At 37.4% G+C, this 18,636-nt stretch overlaps 3 protein-coding genes across 4 annotated transcripts; 2 read left to right on the forward strand and 1 right to left on the reverse strand.

Moving 5' to 3' along the window:
- Nucleotides 1-314: 314 nt before the first annotated feature.
- ebpl (EBP like) lies at nt 315-3,015 on the forward strand. The gene is made up of 4 exons (XM_016491043.1): nt 315-616; nt 700-769; nt 1,644-1,782; nt 2,071-3,015. Exons 1-4 carry the CDS (start codon nt 437-439, stop codon nt 2,300-2,302), a joined length of 621 nt encoding a protein of 206 aa, XP_016346529.1. The 5' UTR covers nt 315-436; the 3' UTR covers nt 2,303-3,015.
- LOC107692127 (ADP-ribosylation factor-like 11) lies at nt 2,173-5,161 on the reverse strand. Of its 2 annotated transcripts, none has more exons than XM_016491045.1 (2): nt 3,959-5,161; nt 2,173-2,239 (listed from the first exon to the last, which is right to left on the reverse strand). In XM_016491045.1, exon 1 carries the CDS (start codon nt 4,487-4,489, stop codon nt 3,959-3,961), a length of 531 nt encoding a protein of 176 aa, XP_016346531.1. In that variant the 5' UTR covers nt 4,490-5,161; the 3' UTR covers nt 2,173-2,239. The 2 variants fall into 2 exon arrangements, with proteins under 2 accessions (XP_016346531.1, XP_016346530.1); XM_016491044.1 differs by having other exon boundaries at nt 2,175-2,239; nt 3,910-5,161.
- A 318-nt stretch (nt 5,162-5,479) lies between these two features.
- Nucleotides 5,480-18,607, forward strand: LOC107692128 (regulator of chromosome condensation (RCC1) and BTB (POZ) domain containing protein 1). Its single transcript, XM_016491047.1, has 12 exons — nt 5,480-5,906; nt 6,756-6,954; nt 7,114-7,264; nt 7,462-7,628; nt 10,236-10,394; nt 10,567-10,674; nt 10,888-11,030; nt 15,221-15,411; nt 15,616-15,742; nt 15,857-16,008; nt 16,935-17,065; nt 17,319-18,607. Exons 1-12 carry the CDS (start codon nt 5,515-5,517, stop codon nt 17,457-17,459), a joined length of 2,061 nt encoding a protein of 686 aa, XP_016346533.1. The 5' UTR covers nt 5,480-5,514; the 3' UTR covers nt 17,460-18,607.
- The last annotated feature ends 29 nt before the right edge of the window (nt 18,608-18,636 follow it).

Here is an 18,636-nt window from a genome sequence, read left to right on the forward strand (position 1 = left end):
AATTTTAATCTTAAATCGAACATTTTAACCATATGAAATTCCTAAGGGCATCCATGGCTAGAATTAGAATTATGCGATGGACTACAAATCGACGTCATGACTGAAAAGCTCTTGCAAATGTTACGGTTGATATATTTTCATGCTGTTCCTAGCTGTTTTTAAATGGGATATTTGTACATTTGTCAGGTAATTCTATGATGTCTACATATATTATGGCGTTGAATATAATTATTACATAATGGCAGAAAAGTACTTGGTGGAATAAAACAATTTGCCGCCAAAACGTACTCTGCTCTGTGACGTGGACGGGTGAAGTGGAGAGAGTTCTGCTTGAGCCTATGGCTTTAAAGCTCCCGCGTTAGAACCATGGGTGGGGCCTGGATATGTCATTCAGCCACTGCACTGAGACCGAGTGAAGCAAGTTACTACAAATATAATGGCAGAAGGCGAAGAACCTGCACTTTTCACTAAAGTAACGGTTTATTCTCTACTCGCGTGTGTGGCTCAGTTTGCTGTCGGGTTTGGTTTTGCGCAAAAATGTGGGAATAAATGTTCAGCTGTTGATCGGTGGGTCCTCGTGTGGTTGTTTTACGACGCAATAGTTCATTTTACTCTGGTAAGTGCAAAGGTGTATGCAGGAACGTTCACGTTTTACCTGCTCGTAACTCTCTGCTCACCTCTGGCTGCTTGACCGTGCAGGAGGGACCCTTCGTCTACATGTCACTTGTTGGAAATGTGGCAACTTCTGACGGTCTATTGGCAGAGCTATGTGAGTATGCTGCGTTACAGTCTATGGTTACAACACAAAGTCAAATGAAAAGTGATTTGCACTAATGAAATGAACTGATTTGGTTAGAAGAAAACAAGACTGATAGAGTAGGATGACATCTAGTGGTGTTTGTTGGTAGGTATGATGTACAAAGTTCAAAGTCCATTAATTGAATTTAAGAGATTCTGTACAATCAAAAACAATTTAGAAAGTGCTCGGTTTTGTGTAATGTGACTTGCGTTAAACAGTAGTAATATTAAAGGAGAAGTTCAGCCAAAAATTCACCCTAATATCATTTTCAACGTGTGATATGTTTTTTTTTCCTGTGGAACACAAAAGTTGCTGTAATACATACAGTGACCATAGTTATTCTATACGACTTGCTTGCTAAATAATCCAAGACTAGGCAATAGTTCTTGACAGTCTTGTAAGATATTGAGACATTAAATTACATTTTAATTTCTGGGTGATCTATCCCTTTAAATCAGTAGTTCTCAACCAAGGGGGCCGGGGGCCTCAAGATGATGGAACGATTTCAATTAAAACAAAAACAGCATTCAAAATAAACTAAATCTAAAAAAGAAAAACCAGGGTTTCCACAGTTCTGGAAATATTAGGAAGTCAAATTTTAAAAAGTTTGCTTTCTAGACCTGAAAAAGTGACCCGGCCTAGACTCTGCTGCCTCCAGCTCCCTTGAGGCTCTCCACTTTCTGCCAGTCCGGACCTCAAATAGTTACAGAATGTCTTACTTCCTGAAGCAATTTATGTGCATCTTGAATGCAGATGCAAAACCTCCAAAATGTCCATTTACCTTGAAAAGTTCATTTCTGCTTTCTGTTGTCTTGTACATGTAATGCATGTTAATGTTTAACAGGGAAAGAATATGGCAAGGCAGATGAGCGCTGGTTGTACTCCGACCCGACAATAGTATCTCTGGAGCTTCTGACAGTGGTTTTAGATGGTACTTTGGCCCTGCTTCTAGTCTACGCCATCATCAAAGACAAACACTACAGGTAAATCAGGAAACAGTTTTCAAAATGATTCATTCTGCATATAAATACAATCCATTTGAGATTCATTAAAGTCTAAATATGATTTTTTCTGTTTGTGATAACGCAATGTTTTCTCTTAAATTTCTAACCTATTTTTTTTGCCCCACAATCTCAATAATCCAGCTTTGATTTCCAATTCAAACTCCATCCCACAATCTGCAAAATAAAATCATTTATTAGTTAGGGTTCTTGATATTTAACACTGTTTTATGCATTTGTGTATATGTCTCGCATTTCTTTCTGAACCAGGCACTTTGTTCAGATCACACTATGTGTGTGTGAGTTGTACGGGGGCTGGATGACCTTCTGTCCAGACTGGCTAATCGGAAGCCCTAACCTGGACACCAGCAACTGGCTGTACCTGTGGGTCTACCTGGTGTTCTTCAATGGGATCTGGGTGGTGGTGCCTGGACTCCTCCTTTTGCAGTCATGGAGGGATTTGAGAAGGATGCATCAGTATCCAAAGAAGAAGAACAGATAAAATCAGATCATTAGTGATCAAGCATATAATTATCACAGTTATAATTAGCCTTTCAAAGTCAACAGAGTGAGATGTGGAGAGGATGTACTGCAGTTGATGTATTATACACATTTATTGCGTACACAGAATATTAGAGGAACAGTTGTTACGACGTATCTTTGCATAATTGCAGTGGTAAAGACACAAAGGAAGTTCACACCAAACTACTGACTCATAGCAACAGACTTTTACTAGTATTATTTGCATTCCTGCCATATGACACCTAAACAGTGAATTCTTTATTTAGCTTTTTTTTTACACTGATCTAGGACCAGCTTCCCTACTAATTCCCCTTACCAAACTACCTTATCCAGTATGATAGAAAGCACAAATTGGATCCAGATTATATTGTAAATAGTTACATCAATTCATGTTTCATCACATGCTTCTTTTTTACACAGTGCTATTGAGTTGGCTACTTTCTTGCCAAGTTATGACAGCATAACAGGTTAGCCTGCTATATTTTGGTCATAGTCACTTATATATGCAGGCCTGAACAAGGTATGTAAGGTTTAAGGTATTCATCATTGCAATGTCAAAGATTAGTTTATTTTACAATTTAGGCATTGTAATTTCACTACAGCTTCATGTGTAAACAATATAAAAGGGGAACACTTTACAATAAGGTCCCATTAGTTAACATTAGATAATGCATTAACAAACGTTAACTAACAATGAGCAATACATTTGTTACAGAATTTATTAATCTTTGTTAAAGTTAGTAAAAATACAACTGTTTATTGTTAGCTCAAATCCATTAATATTAACAGAAACAACTTTTTACTTTAATTTACACACTATTATGTGTAAATGTTCAAATGAACATTAACTGAGATCAATACATGTTTAGATGTATTTTCTATTGATAGTTCATGGTAACTAATGTAGTTAACGAATGTTAACAAATGGAACATGTGGAAAGTTGCCTATAAAACAAAAATTGAATATAAAATCACCCCATTTCTTATTGATTCGACTCAGTAAAGTTTCCAAATAAAGTTGTAATGTATATCCAATCCATTTGAGTCTAAATTAAGAGTCTAAATATGAATTTACCTATTTGTGATAAGGCAATGTTTTATCTAAAATGCATAAGCTGCTTTTCAAAATCAAAATATCCATGATGTATATGAATGATGGCATCATGACAAAGTGGCATTAACATTATTTAACAAATTTCCATTGTTAGTTCATGTTAACTAATGTAGTTAACTACATTTGACAAATTGGACCTTATCGTAAAGTGTTACCTAAGACTGAAATTGCATTTAAAAGCACCCAATTTCTATGAATTTTCCTCAATAAAGTTTCCAATATCAAAATGTATGTATCACAAGACAGGATTCTCATCAAAATCACAGCAACATGGCATTCAATTACAAAGGAAAAGTTGTTTTCAGTAATTACAGAACACATGCTTGAAGTGCAGACCATGAAGACAAGTAAAAAAAATAAACATACTATTTACAGCATATACAGCAACTGTGAACAAGTGCAGTAGTTAAATCAGTCAATTATTTGCCTAACATTCTAGTTCTAGTTTTAGTATGATAGTGTCATGATCAAACCACTTCATTTTGCTTGTTATTGTATTCTGTAGTTAGCTTAGTATCTTACTTATGCTTTGTGCATTAGCTTAGCTATAGAGAGACAGGCTTGTTGGAGACCCAGTCCCTTCAGGGCGCTGCAATCTTGGATCTCCCACACTCGATCTGTGTAACTATCCAGCTCCAGCAATGTAGACACCTCTCTAATAGTCATAGAGTTTGGCAGGTCCTTTTTGTTAGCCAGCACCATCAGGGGAACTCCTTTCAAATGCTCATTACTCAGAATCTTCTTCAGGGCTTTCTGGGCTTCTCCCATCCTGGCATGATCACTGCTGTCCACCACGAAAACCAGGACCTTACATCCCTCTAGGTAGTATTTCCAATTGGGCCTCATAGTTCCTTGTCCCCCAACATCCCACACGGTCAGTGAGGTCTTCTTGTCCAGCTCTACAGTCGCAACATTGAAGCCCACAGTAGGTGAGGTCTCCATCACCACACCACGCTGCTGCCTGTACAGCAAAGTAGATTTTCCAGCCGCATCCAAGCCCACGAGGAGAACTTGATGAATCTTTTTATATTGTTTAGACTTACTGGCGCCCATCCTGATTTGAAAGGCGCGTTTCTGATTGAACTTACGGACTCTTGTCTGTATCTCGGCAGGTTCAGGCTGGCATTTAGCGGAGTCCTTGATTGCACTCTTCGTTTTATGTTCGTATGCAAAGCAGAAGCGACACTATGTGAACGGCTACATGTAGCTGAAACTATATAGGGGTTGTCCGTGAATTCAGCCCGACTAGTTGATCCACATTTTAAAACAGGTTTGTCAACTTTACACGCGGGCCAGCCTGCTCGGGGATCCCAGAAACCGAACTGAATAATGCAAATGATCCTGTATGACTTGACAATAATGTGTATAAAATATGAAAACGAATATTTTGAATCTATTTGAATATTACTGCTAAGGTAAAAGCGTAAACGTATATAAAAAACAAGATATAAATGTTCTGTGTTCTAAGATTTTATCTCAGCAGTATTCTGCTGCTACGGGTGGCACTACTAAAATAGCAGAAGAATATAATAATAACAATAATAATGGACCCACTTTATATTATGTGTCTTTACCTATACTAACATTGAAATGAATCAATAGATATAATGAACTAATTGTGTACGTTGTGCTAATAGTTCGCGTGTAGTTACCAGTTACTCATGTAATTAATTTCTGTAGTTACATCTATAATTATTACACTGTCGACCCTACCCCTACACCTTAACCCACCCTTAAACCTAACCTAAACGTACCTTTACGAAAATTAACCATGGTTTTACTACATATATATATAAACATGGTTAGCCTACTACTTGCCCTGCCACAAAAATATAAAATAGTGTTATTGTTATTTTTGATACCAAAATCTTAGAGAACAGTTCATGGTAACCACAAATGGACCATGGTTTTGCTACACTAACCATAGTTTAACTATGGTATTTGTAGTAAAACTGTGGTAATCAATGCGCAAAAAAAGGTTACTACACTTCTATTATAATTAAACCATGGTTAATTTTCGTAAGGGTACCCACTAATCCTAACCCACTTTAATAGTAGCAAGTGTTTTGCAGTTCAACATGAACTCAATAAGTAGGCCTACATTTGACCTAACATTTATATTTATTTATTTACATTTACAATTATTATTATTATTAACATGTATGCGGCTTATTTTACACCTTATTTTTCCTCGCGTGTATTTTGTCATCCTTATTCCGCCAAGTCCCGCCCCCTCTATCTCCAGCCTTCTGCTTCTACCAATCCATGAAGTAGGAGCGACGTACAAGCAGTCTGTGATTGGACAGTTGAGCAGTCGTTCATGGAGCCGTAGCAACCATGATCAGGAAACAAGTGAGTTTGTTTTCTCTGATGTGAACTCGCTCCCATGGACATACTGCTGGCGCCACAGGCTACTAGAGGTACTGGATAACTCGCTAATTGCATGGTCCCAAACTCCTGTAGTTACTAGGTAGGTTTTGTGGCGTTGTCTTGATGAAAACCGTTTTTTTTTCTGTAGTCTGAGTCTATCTCATGTCCTGATGGAGCGATGCAGTAGCTGTCAGGCTAACTGAGCTTGCTTATACGTACAGTAACGCGAGCCTGCAAGAATATATGTTTAAACCAACCCTGCTGATTTAGCGATTTCTTTCACGTGCACATTACACACTAGCAGACAGTGCAGTCTTCTGTTTACTTTTGTTTTTACTGTAGATTTTGCTACACGGTCGTGACTGATCCCTGAGCAGCTGTAAAAGTGACACAGATACAATGAAAGCTGTAACTAGTGAGTTTTAGCAGTTGGTCCGTTATAAAGCACTGCACTGAAATGTTTTAGTGACAAAACAACAGACAAATAGGCTTTATGACCCATCAGTTCAGTGCTGTTCCACACACAAAAGCCTTTCTATATATTATGCAAGTGTGTTGTGTAAATTGTTGTGAGCTGTGGTATCTTGGGATATAATATCAAACCAAGTGCAGTGGTCATCTGCCATCCTTGTTAAGGCAATTTACCTCAGGTTGATCTTGAAATAATAATTGAACTGAGCAGCATATCAGAATGTTTTCTGAAGAATCATTTGATGCTGAAGACTGGAGTAATGATGTTGAAAATTCAGCTTTGTCATCACAGGAATACATTATATTTTAAAATATATTAAAACAAAACAGTTTTTAAAATTGTTATATTATTATATAATATTACTGTTTTTAATGTATTTTTGATCAAATGAATGCATGAGAGCGTGAGAGTCTTCTTTCGAAAACATTTCAAAATCTTAATTATTCCAGACTTTTGAGTGATAGTGTATGTGTCCACTTTCCAAGGCACACACAGCAGGTATCTTCTTGTCTCCAAACCCCATCCCCTGCTCTTACAAAGGAGTGTTGCCATGGTGGATGTGAGTAAGTGGCCTCTCTTCACCCTCTTGAGTGCACAGGAGCTCGCCTCCATACGACATGCATGCATCTTCGGAACATCTGCGAATGAGGCTATCTTTATCACCCACGATGACGAAGTAAGCTGATCAAGAAACTGATAGTATCTTCTTTGTCTGTGTGAGTCTTGGTGGCGTAAGCTTACATGGCCTGTTTTAGTCATTTGTATTGACAGAATAAAGTTTCACGAGGGGCTTCTGTACCTTCACATAAAAACTAATCTGGATGTCCTGACACAGGTGTACGTGTTGGGTTTGAACTGCAGTAATTGCCTGGGCACTGGAGACAGTCAGAGCACAATTGTTCCTAAAAAGCTGGACTGTCTGACTGGGAAGAAGCTGGTTAGTTTGAGCTATGGCAGTGGCCCTCATGTTCTGCTCGCTACAGAAGGTAAGTACAAGCTTGAATTCCTATATTCTATGTAAACTGAAAGTATTTTGTGGCTTTGCCTATAGTTAAAGTAGAGGCATAATGTGAAATCACTTGCCTGTCTGGATACATTACAGTTCTATTTAAATGTTTAAACATAGTAATGGGTATGTATTTGATACTATTGCCTTATTCAAAGTCCTTTCTTCTCTTTACAGAGGGGGAGTTGTATGTATGGGGGCATAATGGATACAGTCAGTTGGGCAATGGGACGACCAATCAAGGTGTGTCTCCTGTTTTGTTGTCTACTAACCTGCAGAACAAGAGAGTGACTGAAGTTGCCTGTGGTTCTCACCACTCTTTGGCTCTAACCCTTGAGGGTGAGGTGAGGCTTGGGAACAGTTTTTCGTTACATTTCAATTGAGTATGGAAGCCTATTTGCACCACTTTGGTAAATGCTTTGCTTTATGGCATAATTATGGCATATTATGACATTTTTTTGTCTTAATTGGCTTTATGATTGACTTTTTATTCGTTATGTCTAATTATGTCATAATTTAGAATTTTATGGGTTTTTTTAACCTTTATTTGCATAGCGCTTTATACAATACAGATTGTGTCAAAGCAGCTTTACAGTGTCAAACAGGAAAATAGTTTGTCAGTAATGCAAGAGGCCAATAACAAACAAACTTTTTCCAGCTAAAGTCAGTTCATTGATGATTCAGTGATGTCATCATCCAGTTCAGCTCTCTTCCAGTAGTGTCTGTGCAATCAGTCAACCAAGCGTCCCCAACTAAGCATCATCATCCAGTTCAGCTCTCTTCCAGTAGTGTCTGTGCAATCAGTCAATCAAGCGTCCCCAACTAAGCAAGCCAAAGGCGACAGTGGCAAGGAACCAAAACTCCATCGGTGATAGAAACGGAGAAAAAACCTTGGGAGAAACCAGACGAAACCAGCATGACGTGGTTTAATTCCAGGCTGTAACACAGAGGACTTGTCTGGTTCCCGTGGTCTTGTGCCGATGGTCATCTAGTTGACGCGGTCTTCGCAGGGGATCTGTCTCTGGGGCTCATCTAGTTGACATGGTCTCTGCTGACATTCAGGGCTGTAGAGGTCGTCTCTAGGTCTGGTCTGGATACAGACTGGATCCGTATGGCTACGGTGACCTCGGAATAAGAATGAAACAGACTAATATTAGCACAGATGCCATTTTTCTTATGATGTAGCGAATGCATCTGGTGTTATGGAAAGTACTCTCGATTCTGGTTGACCTAATTAATGCAGCCTAACAATCCTTTAATGGATTTGAGTTATAGATATGCGATAGTGTATTAGGTGTATGCCAGGTTAAAAAGATGGGTCTTTAATCTAGATTTAAACTGACAGAGTGTGTCTGCCTCCCGAACAATGCTAGGCAGACTGTTCCAGATTTTGGGTGCTAAAAAGGATCAGTTTTTAGCCCGCAGTTGATTTTGATATTCTAGGTATTATCAAATAGCGAGTTTTGAGATCGCAGCTGCTCACGCAAGTATTGAGGAGCTAAACCATTCAGGGCTTTATAATTAATTAGCAAGATTTTAAAATGTATACGATGTTCAGTAGGGAGCCAGTGCCAGTGAGTTGACAGAACCGGGCTAATATGGTTGTACTTCCTGGTTCTAGTAACAACTCTAGCTGCTGCATTTTGGACCAGCTGGATTTTTTTTATTAAGCGTGCAGAACAACCACCCAATAAAGCATTACAATAATCTAACCTTGAGGTCATGAACGCATTCATTAACGTTTATGCATTTGACATAACATTTCGGCATTTCTCATAAATTTGACCTTTTATCTCATAAACATGACTTAGTTTCTCATAAATGTTTGTAATAATTATTCCAAATCATGTTTTGGTAAATGATAATTATTTTTCATTTGTGGTGGAAATGGGCTTCCATACATAAGAGATTGGACATTTAACCAAATATTGATTAGTTTTCTCTCAACAATACAATTGAAAAATCACAGATGAGTTGCATTAATATGTGTCACATTTTATTATTACATTTAGAAATAATCCAGCCTTGCCCCAAAAAGGAATAGAAACCAGTTCAAATTGATTAAAAACAGCAGAACATATGAAAGGTAGAACATATGCTAGACTAGCAATGCCACTGTTGGCGAATTTGCTTTATGATAAGACAGACAAAAAAGGACCGCATAATAAGTTGTGTTTATCCCAGAATGTCTCTGTTAAAGAAGTATTTCTCTGAGATGTACTCTTTTATTTGGGGTAAGAGAGTTAGAGGCTTTAGTGGACCACAGACTGATTCAGCTGTGTTTCTCACGTGGAGGTATTTTTAAGTCTAATTTTTTCCATTGTGGTTGATTTAAAACACTGCCTATTGGTTAAAATGCCAAGATCAACCTATTGGTGCACAGATATGTCCATTAATTAGGGTTAAACTAATGACATACTGTGAATCTGATGGCATGGACTAATCAAATAGTTTCAGAATATAGAAAATTCTGTTAAAATTGCTCCGTGTCACATGCTAATCCCATAATCCAAACAAAATCTTTCCCGTTCTTTTGCATGTAACAATTTCGCTTTTATCAGTCTCTTTAGAAACACTTCAGTAGTGGGTTAAATATGTAGGTTACATTTTAAAGGGTATTAGGTGGATTTAGGTTTGACAAAACCCTCCTCTCTTTCCTCATCTGTTTAGCAAGTATAGTTATCTGCTTAGCCTCGATGTGCTCGTTGTAATAAGGAGCATGTGACCTTTTTTGCTAAGCTGTGAGGGCTTTTGTTCTCACTGTGACTACTAAGATCAGCTCGGGTGTAACACTCTGTGTTTGTCTGTGGTAATAATTCATATTCCGCTTCATTAAAAGTTCTAGCTGTAGCTCACACAAAAACATTGGCTGCCGTGTGTTTTTATAAAGGAATATTTTTAGCTTAACGTCCCTGCTAATTAACTTGGCCGCTAATTGTATGTCGTCCTAGGTGTTTGCGTGGGGCTACAACAACTGTGGTCAGGTGGGTTCAGGGTCCACCGCCAACCAGCCCACACCCCGCAAGGTGTCCAACTGTCTGCAGAGCAAAGTGATGGTCAGTATAGCCTGTGGACAGACTTCATCCATGGCTGTGGCGGATAATGGCGAGGTAAGGGATTAAATTAACCATTTATAACCTTCCTGTTTATGGAAATATGCAACGTGCTTTGTAAAATATTGTGTTGACTAGTGACTATTTAGAGCTTGTGTGGTGTCTTGCTGTATTTCTCACTGTAGCTGTGTTGCTTGTTTGTTAGTGGTGAAATGTGTGTGCATTTCAGGTTTATGGCTGGGGTTACAATGGTAACGGCCAGCTAGGGTTAGGCAACAATGGGAACCAGCTGACACCGTGCCGTTTGATTGCGCTACAAGGCTTCTGTGTGGTGCAGGTACGAAACAGAAGATCTGCCATGTTCTTAGATTATTAGTTGTACATGTAATAATATGGTAATATATACTATCGTTCAAATGATTGAGGTCAGTAAGATTATTGTTTGAATGAAAATAATTTTTCCACATAACTCATTTGACCATATCGATTTTTTAAAAATGTAAATGGGTGGAAAAATAGTAAAACATGTCACTGTGTCACTTTTTAACAGATTGCATCAGGTTACGCTCATTCTCTAGCACTGACCGATGAGGGCCTACTGTATGCATGGGGGGCCAACACTTACGGCCAGCTGGGCACCGGCAACAAGAGCAACCAGCTCAGCCCTGTACAGGTCATGACTGAGAAAGAAAGGTAAGGGGGTTTGGGAATAAGTCTTTTCCTTTTTCATTCACTGACTCCATTCTAAAAGGTGTTATTGTTAACTGAAATTATTAAAAATAGTTTTCATTCATTGAAATAAAGCTGATATAAAATATAAATTTTAGATGAAAAAAATTAATAATTGTTGCCTTGGCAAATAACTGAAATAAAGTAAGTTTAATTTGAAGTATCAAAATTGCTAAAACGGAAATAAAATAAAATAAAGCTAAATAATAATTAAAAAGAAAACTGAACATATAAAAATAAAAACTAATTCAAAATATTAATTAATACTACAATAGTATATAAATAATACTTAAATAACAGTGTTCCAAAAGCCACTGAACTGCCTTTTTATATGTATAGAGTCCTAACCTTCAACATGCTAATGCCAAACTCTTTTGAAATCAAATTTGAAATCTTGAAATCAAGCAAACAATGTGATACTCTTAAGCACAAAAAATACATACCACTCAAAATATTGAGTAAAATAGTCATTTTCTAAAATAGCATATTGTCTGAAAGATATTTGTAATCAACAATTTTCCTGATTCTGTCATTTTGTGTTCCCCCCCCACACTGATTCCTTACGAACACTTTATGAGATTCTGCCCTAGAATATGGCCAAAATCCCCACTGCTTGAAACAGCCTTTGTGTCAAAAGCATTCCATAAAATGATGCTGTCTAGGTTGGCGGCTCAAAATAAGGACTAGGTATTATCAAATGGCCAGATTTTTGAGATCGCAGCGGACGTGAAGGACTATAATGCGATATGAGCTTGCTCAAGTACTGAGGAGCTAAACCATTCAGGGCTTTGTAAGTAATTAGCGAGATTTTTAAAATGTATAAGATGTTCAATAGTGAGCCAGTTCAGAGTTGACAGAACCGGGCTAATATGGTTGTACTTCCTGGTTCTAGTAACAACTCTAGCTGCTGCATTTTGGACCAGCTGGATTTTTTTTATTAAGCGTGCAGAACAACCACCCAATAAAGCATTACAATAATCTAACCTTGAGGTCATGAACGCATTCATTAACGTTTATGCATTTGACATAACATTTCGGCATTTCTCATAAATTTGACCTTTTATCTCATAAACATGACTTAGTTTCTCATAAATGTTTGTAATAATTATTCCAAATCATGTTTTGGTAAATGATAATTATTTTTCATTTGTGGTGGAAATGGGCTTCCATACATAAGAGATTGGACATTTAACCAAATATTGATTAGTTTTCTCTCAACAATACAATTGAAAAATCACAGATGAGTTGCATTAATATGTGTCACATTTTATTATTACATTTAGAAATAATCCAGCCTTGCCCCAAAAAGGAATAGAAACCAGTTCAAATTGATTAAAAACAGCAGAACATATGAAAGGTAGAACATATGCTAGACTAGCAATGCCACTGTTGGCGAATTTGCTTTATGATAAGACAGACAAAAAAGGACCGCATAATAAGTTGTGTTTATCCCAGAATGTCTCTGTTAAAGAAGTATTTCTCTGAGATGTACTCTTTTATTTGGGGTAAGAGAGTTAGAGGCTTTAGTGGACCACAGACTGATTCAGCTGTGTTTCTCACGTGGAGGTATTTTTAAGTCTAATTTTTTCCATTGTGGTTGATTTAAAACACTGCCTATTGGTTAAAATGCCAAGATCAACCTATTGGTGCACAGATATGTCCATTAATTAGGGTTAAACTAATGACATACTGTGAATCTGATGGCATGGACTAATCAAATAGTTTCAGAATATAGAAAATTCTGTTAAAATTGCTCCGTGTCACATGCTAATCCCATAATCCAAACAAAATCTTTCCCGTTCTTTTGCATGTAACAATTTCGCTTTTATCAGTCTCTTTAGAAACACTTCAGTAGTGGGTTAAATATGTAGGTTACATTTTAAAGGGTATTAGGTGGATTTAGGTTTGACAAAACCCTCCTCTCTTTCCTCATCTGTTTAGCAAGTATAGTTATCTGCTTAGCCTCGATGTGCTCGTTGTAATAAGGAGCATGTGACCTTTTTTGCTAAGCTGTGAGGGCTTTTGTTCTCACTGTGACTACTAAGATCAGCTCGGGTGTAACACTCTGTGTTTGTCTGTGGTAATAATTAATATTCCGCTTCATTAAAAGTTCTAGCTGTAGCTCACACAAAAACATTGGCTGCCGTGTGTTTTTATAAAGGAATATTTTTAGCTTAACGTCCCTGCTAATTAACTTGGCCGCTAATTGTATGTCGTCCTAGGTGTTTGCGTGGGGCTACAACAACTGTGGTCAGGTGGGTTCAGGGTCCACCGCCAACCAGCCCACACCCCGCAAGGTGTCCAACTGTCTGCAGAGCAAAGTGATGGTCAGTATAGCCTGTGGACAGACTTCATCCATGGCTGTGGCGGATAATGGCGAGGTAAGGGATTAAATTAACCATTTATAACCTTCCTGTTTATGGAAATATGCAACGTGCTTTGTAAAATATTGTGTTGACTAGTGACTATTTAGAGCTTGTGTGGTGTCTTGCTGTATTTCTCACTGTAGCTGTGTTGCTTGTTTGTTAGTGGTGAAATGTGTGTGCATTTCAGGTTTATGGCTGGGGTTACAATGGTAACGGCCAGCTAGGGTTAGGCAACAATGGGAACCAGCTGACACCGTGCCGTTTGATTGCGCTACAAGGCTTCTGTGTGGTGCAGGTACGAAACAGAAGATCTGCCATGTTCTTAGATTATTAGTTGTACATGTAATAATATGGTAATATATACTATCGTTCAAATGATTGAGGTCAGTAAGATTATTGTTTGAATGAAAATAATTTTTCCACATAACTCATTTGACCATATCGATTTTTTAAAAATGTAAATGGGTGGAAAAATAGTAAAACATGTCACTGTGTCACTTTTTAACAGATTGCATCAGGTTACGCTCATTCTCTAGCACTGACCGATGAGGGCCTACTGTATGCATGGGGGGCCAACACTTACGGCCAGCTGGGCACCGGCAACAAGAGCAACCAGCTCAGCCCTGTACAGGTCATGGCTGAGAAAGAAAGGTAAGGGGGTTTGGGAATAAGTCTTTTCCTTTTTCATTCACTGACTCCATTCTAAAAGGTGTTATTGTTAACTGAAATTATTAAAAATAGTTTTCATTCATTGAAATAAAGCTGATATAAAATATAAATTTTAGATGAAAAAAATTAATAATTGTTGCCTTGGCAAATAACTGAAATAAAGTAAGTTTAATTTGAAGTATCAAAATTGCTAAAACGGAAATAAAATAAAATAAAGCTAAATAATAATTAAAAAGAAAACTGAACATATAAAAATAAAAACTAATTCAAAATATTAATTAATACTACAATAGTATATAAATAATACTTAAATAACAGTGTTCCAAAAGCCACTGAACTGCCTTTTTATATGTATAGAGTCCTAACCTTCAACATGCTAATGCCAAACTCTTTTGAAATCAAATTTGAAATCTTGAAATCAAGCAAACAATGTGATACTCTTAAGCACAAAAAATACATACCACTCAAAATATTGAGTAAAATAGTCATTTTCTAAAATAGCATATTGTCTGAAAGATATTTGTAATCAACAATTTTCCTGATTCTGTCATTTTGTGTTCCCCCCCCACACTGATTCCTTACGAACACTTTATGAGATTCTGCCCTAGAATATGGCCAAAATCCCCACTGCTTGAAACAGCCTTTGTGTCAAAAGCATTCCATAAAATGATGCTGTCTAGGTTGGCGGCTCAAAATAAGGAGTGCATGATGTTGACGTTTGCATTTTGTCAGTGTGGGTTTGTCATTGTTAGTGTGAATTGTTGCAACCCAGGGAGATTTCCTGTTGGTCTAACGGGAGCTTCCTGTGTAAGTCATCCTGTTTTGGGTGTAGTTTGAAGAGTAGCTCTCTTGTACTGACTCTATAGGTCACTACAGTTATCTCTGCTAATATTAGATTGGTTTAAAGATGTGAGGAAATGCATAACTGAAAAAACAACCCAGTAATCTCTAATGCAGGGAGAATAATACTTATATAAGGACCTGACTGATGTACCCTTGGTCCTTTCCCATTTGTGCCCTCTCCTTCTGCGTGTATCCTGCCTCATGTCCCTGCTCTCCTCCACCTTGGCCTCCTCCATGTCTTCCTGCTCTTTTGACTCCGCCTCTTCCCTCCACCAGGATTGTGGAGATCGCCGCCTGTCACTCCACACACACCTCTGCAGCAAAGACCCAGAGCGGTCAGGTGTTCATGTGGGGGCAGTGCCGCGGACAGCCCATCGTGCTGCCACACCTCACGCACTTAGCCAGCACAGACGATGTCTTCACCTGCTTCGCCACGCCGTCTGTGATGTGGCGGATGCTTTCCATGGGTGAGTTTGAGTTGTCATCCATCATTGTTCTGATGCTTAGTTCTCTTTAGCTGCTCTGTTGTTTGAATCTTAATGCAGTTACAGTATTTCATGCTGCTGTTATTTAATGCGCATTAATGCGTTATTTAATACGCAATTGAAACAGATTCTGCAGAAATTGATGGAGTCACTGCTGTTACATAACTGTGCTGTATTTGCTATCAGAGCATGATGACTTCCTGACCGTGGCCCAGTCCCTTCAAAAAGAGTTTGACAACCCTGAGACCTCTGACCTCAAATTTAGCATCGACGGGAAGTACATCCATGTCCATAAAGCTGTTCTCAAAATCAGGTGATGTCCTCACTCCAGTTTCATGATTAATAATTGTTGCATTAAAGTTCTCACTTAGTTACTGATAATTACAACTTTATTCTCTTTTATCCCATTTCTGTCTCCTGATTTCAGGTGTGAGCACTTCAGATCAATGTTTCAGTCACACTGGAATGAGGATATGAAGGAAGTGATTGAGATTGACCAGTTCTCGTACCCGGTGTACCGCTCTTTCCTGGAGTTCCTCTACACCGACAGTGTGGATCTTCCTCCTGAGGATGCCATTGGTGCGTTCATTTTAGGACTTGGTTTTACAGAAAAATATTCCAGCAAACTTATAGCTGAGTATAAGAAACCATTTTCTTATTTAAAATGGACCGAAACTACACCAAGTAGAAAAAACCTATTACTCTTACCTAGCCTTAAAGTGGACTCCTATCTCATTTGTGTTGCCAGGTTGCAGTTCACTTTCCATTCACACTGTTTTTTGGCCTATACGTCTCTAAAATAATCTATAAAGTAAAATATGATTGATTCTTATTATTCGTAATAATAATAATATATGAATCATTATTATTACTGTTGTTATTTACAATAATATAATTATTACAACAGCAATGTTAACAATAATACATCAGTAATAATTTGTTGTTGTTATTATTAACAATATAATAGTTATTTACATTAACAACAATAATAATACACCAGTAATGGTTAGTTATTATTTACACTAATATAATTAATTTTATTTACAACAATAACAATACATTGATAATAATAATAATAATAATAATAATAATAATTTTTTTTCCAAGTAACATTTTTACAATAACAATAATACACCAGTAATGATACGTTATTATTATTATTGTTTACATTAATATAATTATTATTTACAATAACAATAATAGCAGTAAATCAATAATGCTCAGTTGTTGTTTATTATTATTGTTATTTACATTAATATAATAATTTTTTTACAATAACAATAATAGCAGTAAATCAATAATGCTCTGTTGTTGTTTAAAAATGTTAATAACCAAATTTAGTATTGTATGCTTCTGTGTTATTTTATATGTTTAATGTCTGTGTTATTTGTATACATGTTAACCATGTATTTACAAAGAATGTTATAAAACCAAAGAAAATTCAGGATGGTTGGAAAATTTTTTGTACCCATCAAAAAATGAATGGATTTGGATGTCTCTCACAGGGTTACTGGATCTGGCAACCTCATACTGTGAAAACAGGCTGAAGAAGTTGTGCCAGCATATCATAAAGAGAGGAATCACGGTGGAGAACGGGTTCTCTCTGCTGTCTGCTGCCATCAGATATGATGCTGAGGTAACACTAAACCACGCTGGAGGCCTGGCTTGCCAGAGCACTTAAGCAGACACCTGTTTTACCTGTTAGCTCTTTTCTGTCTCATTTTGTTTGTTTGCTCTTTGCAATTAATCAAGTAAAATCCTTTTGAAAGGTAATACAGAAACTCAGTATTGTAAGCTTGTAATGCTAATCATGGATGGTAATGTTGATTGTTCTTGCTCGCTTGTTCAGTCACTCATAATTGCACATTCATGCTTTCTTTCATGTGAAGGATCTAGAGGAGTTCTGTTTTAAATTCTGTGTGAACCACTTGACTGAGGTCACGCAGACAGCTGCATTCTGGCAGATCGACGGCAACATGCTGAAGGAGTTTATCTCCAGAGCCGGCCACTGTGGAGCCTTCAAAAACTGACTCCGATAGCCACCAGATACACGTACGCTCAGTGTGTTAGTCAAGGAACCCATCAGTCCTCCTCACAGCTAGTGGGCGCTGTGACACCAGACAGTCATTAACGCACAGCGCCCCCTGTTGTGCAGGAGTGGAACTTTCATAATGGATAAGATTCATGTAGAAGGGTCAATGTCTGTGTTAGTCTCATCTACAACCATTTCGTACTCATCTGTTACCGAAGATATTCAGCCAGACGGGACATTCCCATTTATGTTTTACACAACTTTTTGGAAAAGACATTGCCTAGTGCTAATGATAATTTCTAGTGCTGCAGATGGGAAGGGTGTTTGCACACTATAATAAAATGGGAGTGGGTTTGGGCTAAACAGAGGCATCATTTAATTGTATTACTTAAACATGCACCACTAAAAAGTTGACAAAGAAACTAGTTCATTGTTTTTGTTTGTCCCTTATAGGTTTTTGCACAGGTAATATTGAATAGAGGTCACTAATCAGATTTCTTTCTTGCAGTGATGCAGTGCATTACAAGTTGCTCGTTGTTATTGTATTCTATTGGCTGGGCTGTAAATGTGCATTATATCAGATACAGTCAGCAGACCTTATTGACGTGGCCCCTTATGTTGTTGACTCATTTTTGTCTTAATGTTATTGACCAAAATAATTTCTGCTATGTGATGTTTTTGTTTTGGCTTGATTTGAGTCTTAAAACGTAGGCATTTTTTCCATTCAGATTAGGAAGACCACTGTCTGCTATCGCTTAGTTCAGTATGTGCTGCCACTGTGAATTACTAAAGCAGCATGTACAACAATGACTGTTGCACTTGACCAGTCTGATGTTTAAGTTTGCTCAAATATAAAGAGTATTATTCATAGTTGCACTAGTAGTTTCCTGTACAGGAGCTGCTCATGTAAGATCACTAGAGGCTGTATATGAATCTTTACAGTTGCACCTTTTTAAAGGTGTGAAACACTTCATAATGCTAATGCCTATGGTAAGATGTTTTTTGTTACATATTAACCAACTGTATTTGTTTTTCACATGTATATACTGTACAGTTTTTGCATTAGTTTTGTAAATTAATCTGTGCACATTATGTGTGCCACAGTTTCTCTTGTAAGTTATAAAACCTGATACTATAAAGATAAATAAAGCTTTTGTTATAAGTTGCATTGGGTA

Source organism: Sinocyclocheilus anshuiensis, unplaced genomic scaffold (genome assembly GCF_001515605.1).
Source record: "Sinocyclocheilus anshuiensis isolate Anshui unplaced genomic scaffold, SAMN03320099.WGS_v1.1 scaffold322, whole genome shotgun sequence".
Taxonomy (NCBI): Eukaryota; Metazoa; Chordata; class Actinopteri; order Cypriniformes; family Cyprinidae; genus Sinocyclocheilus; species Sinocyclocheilus anshuiensis.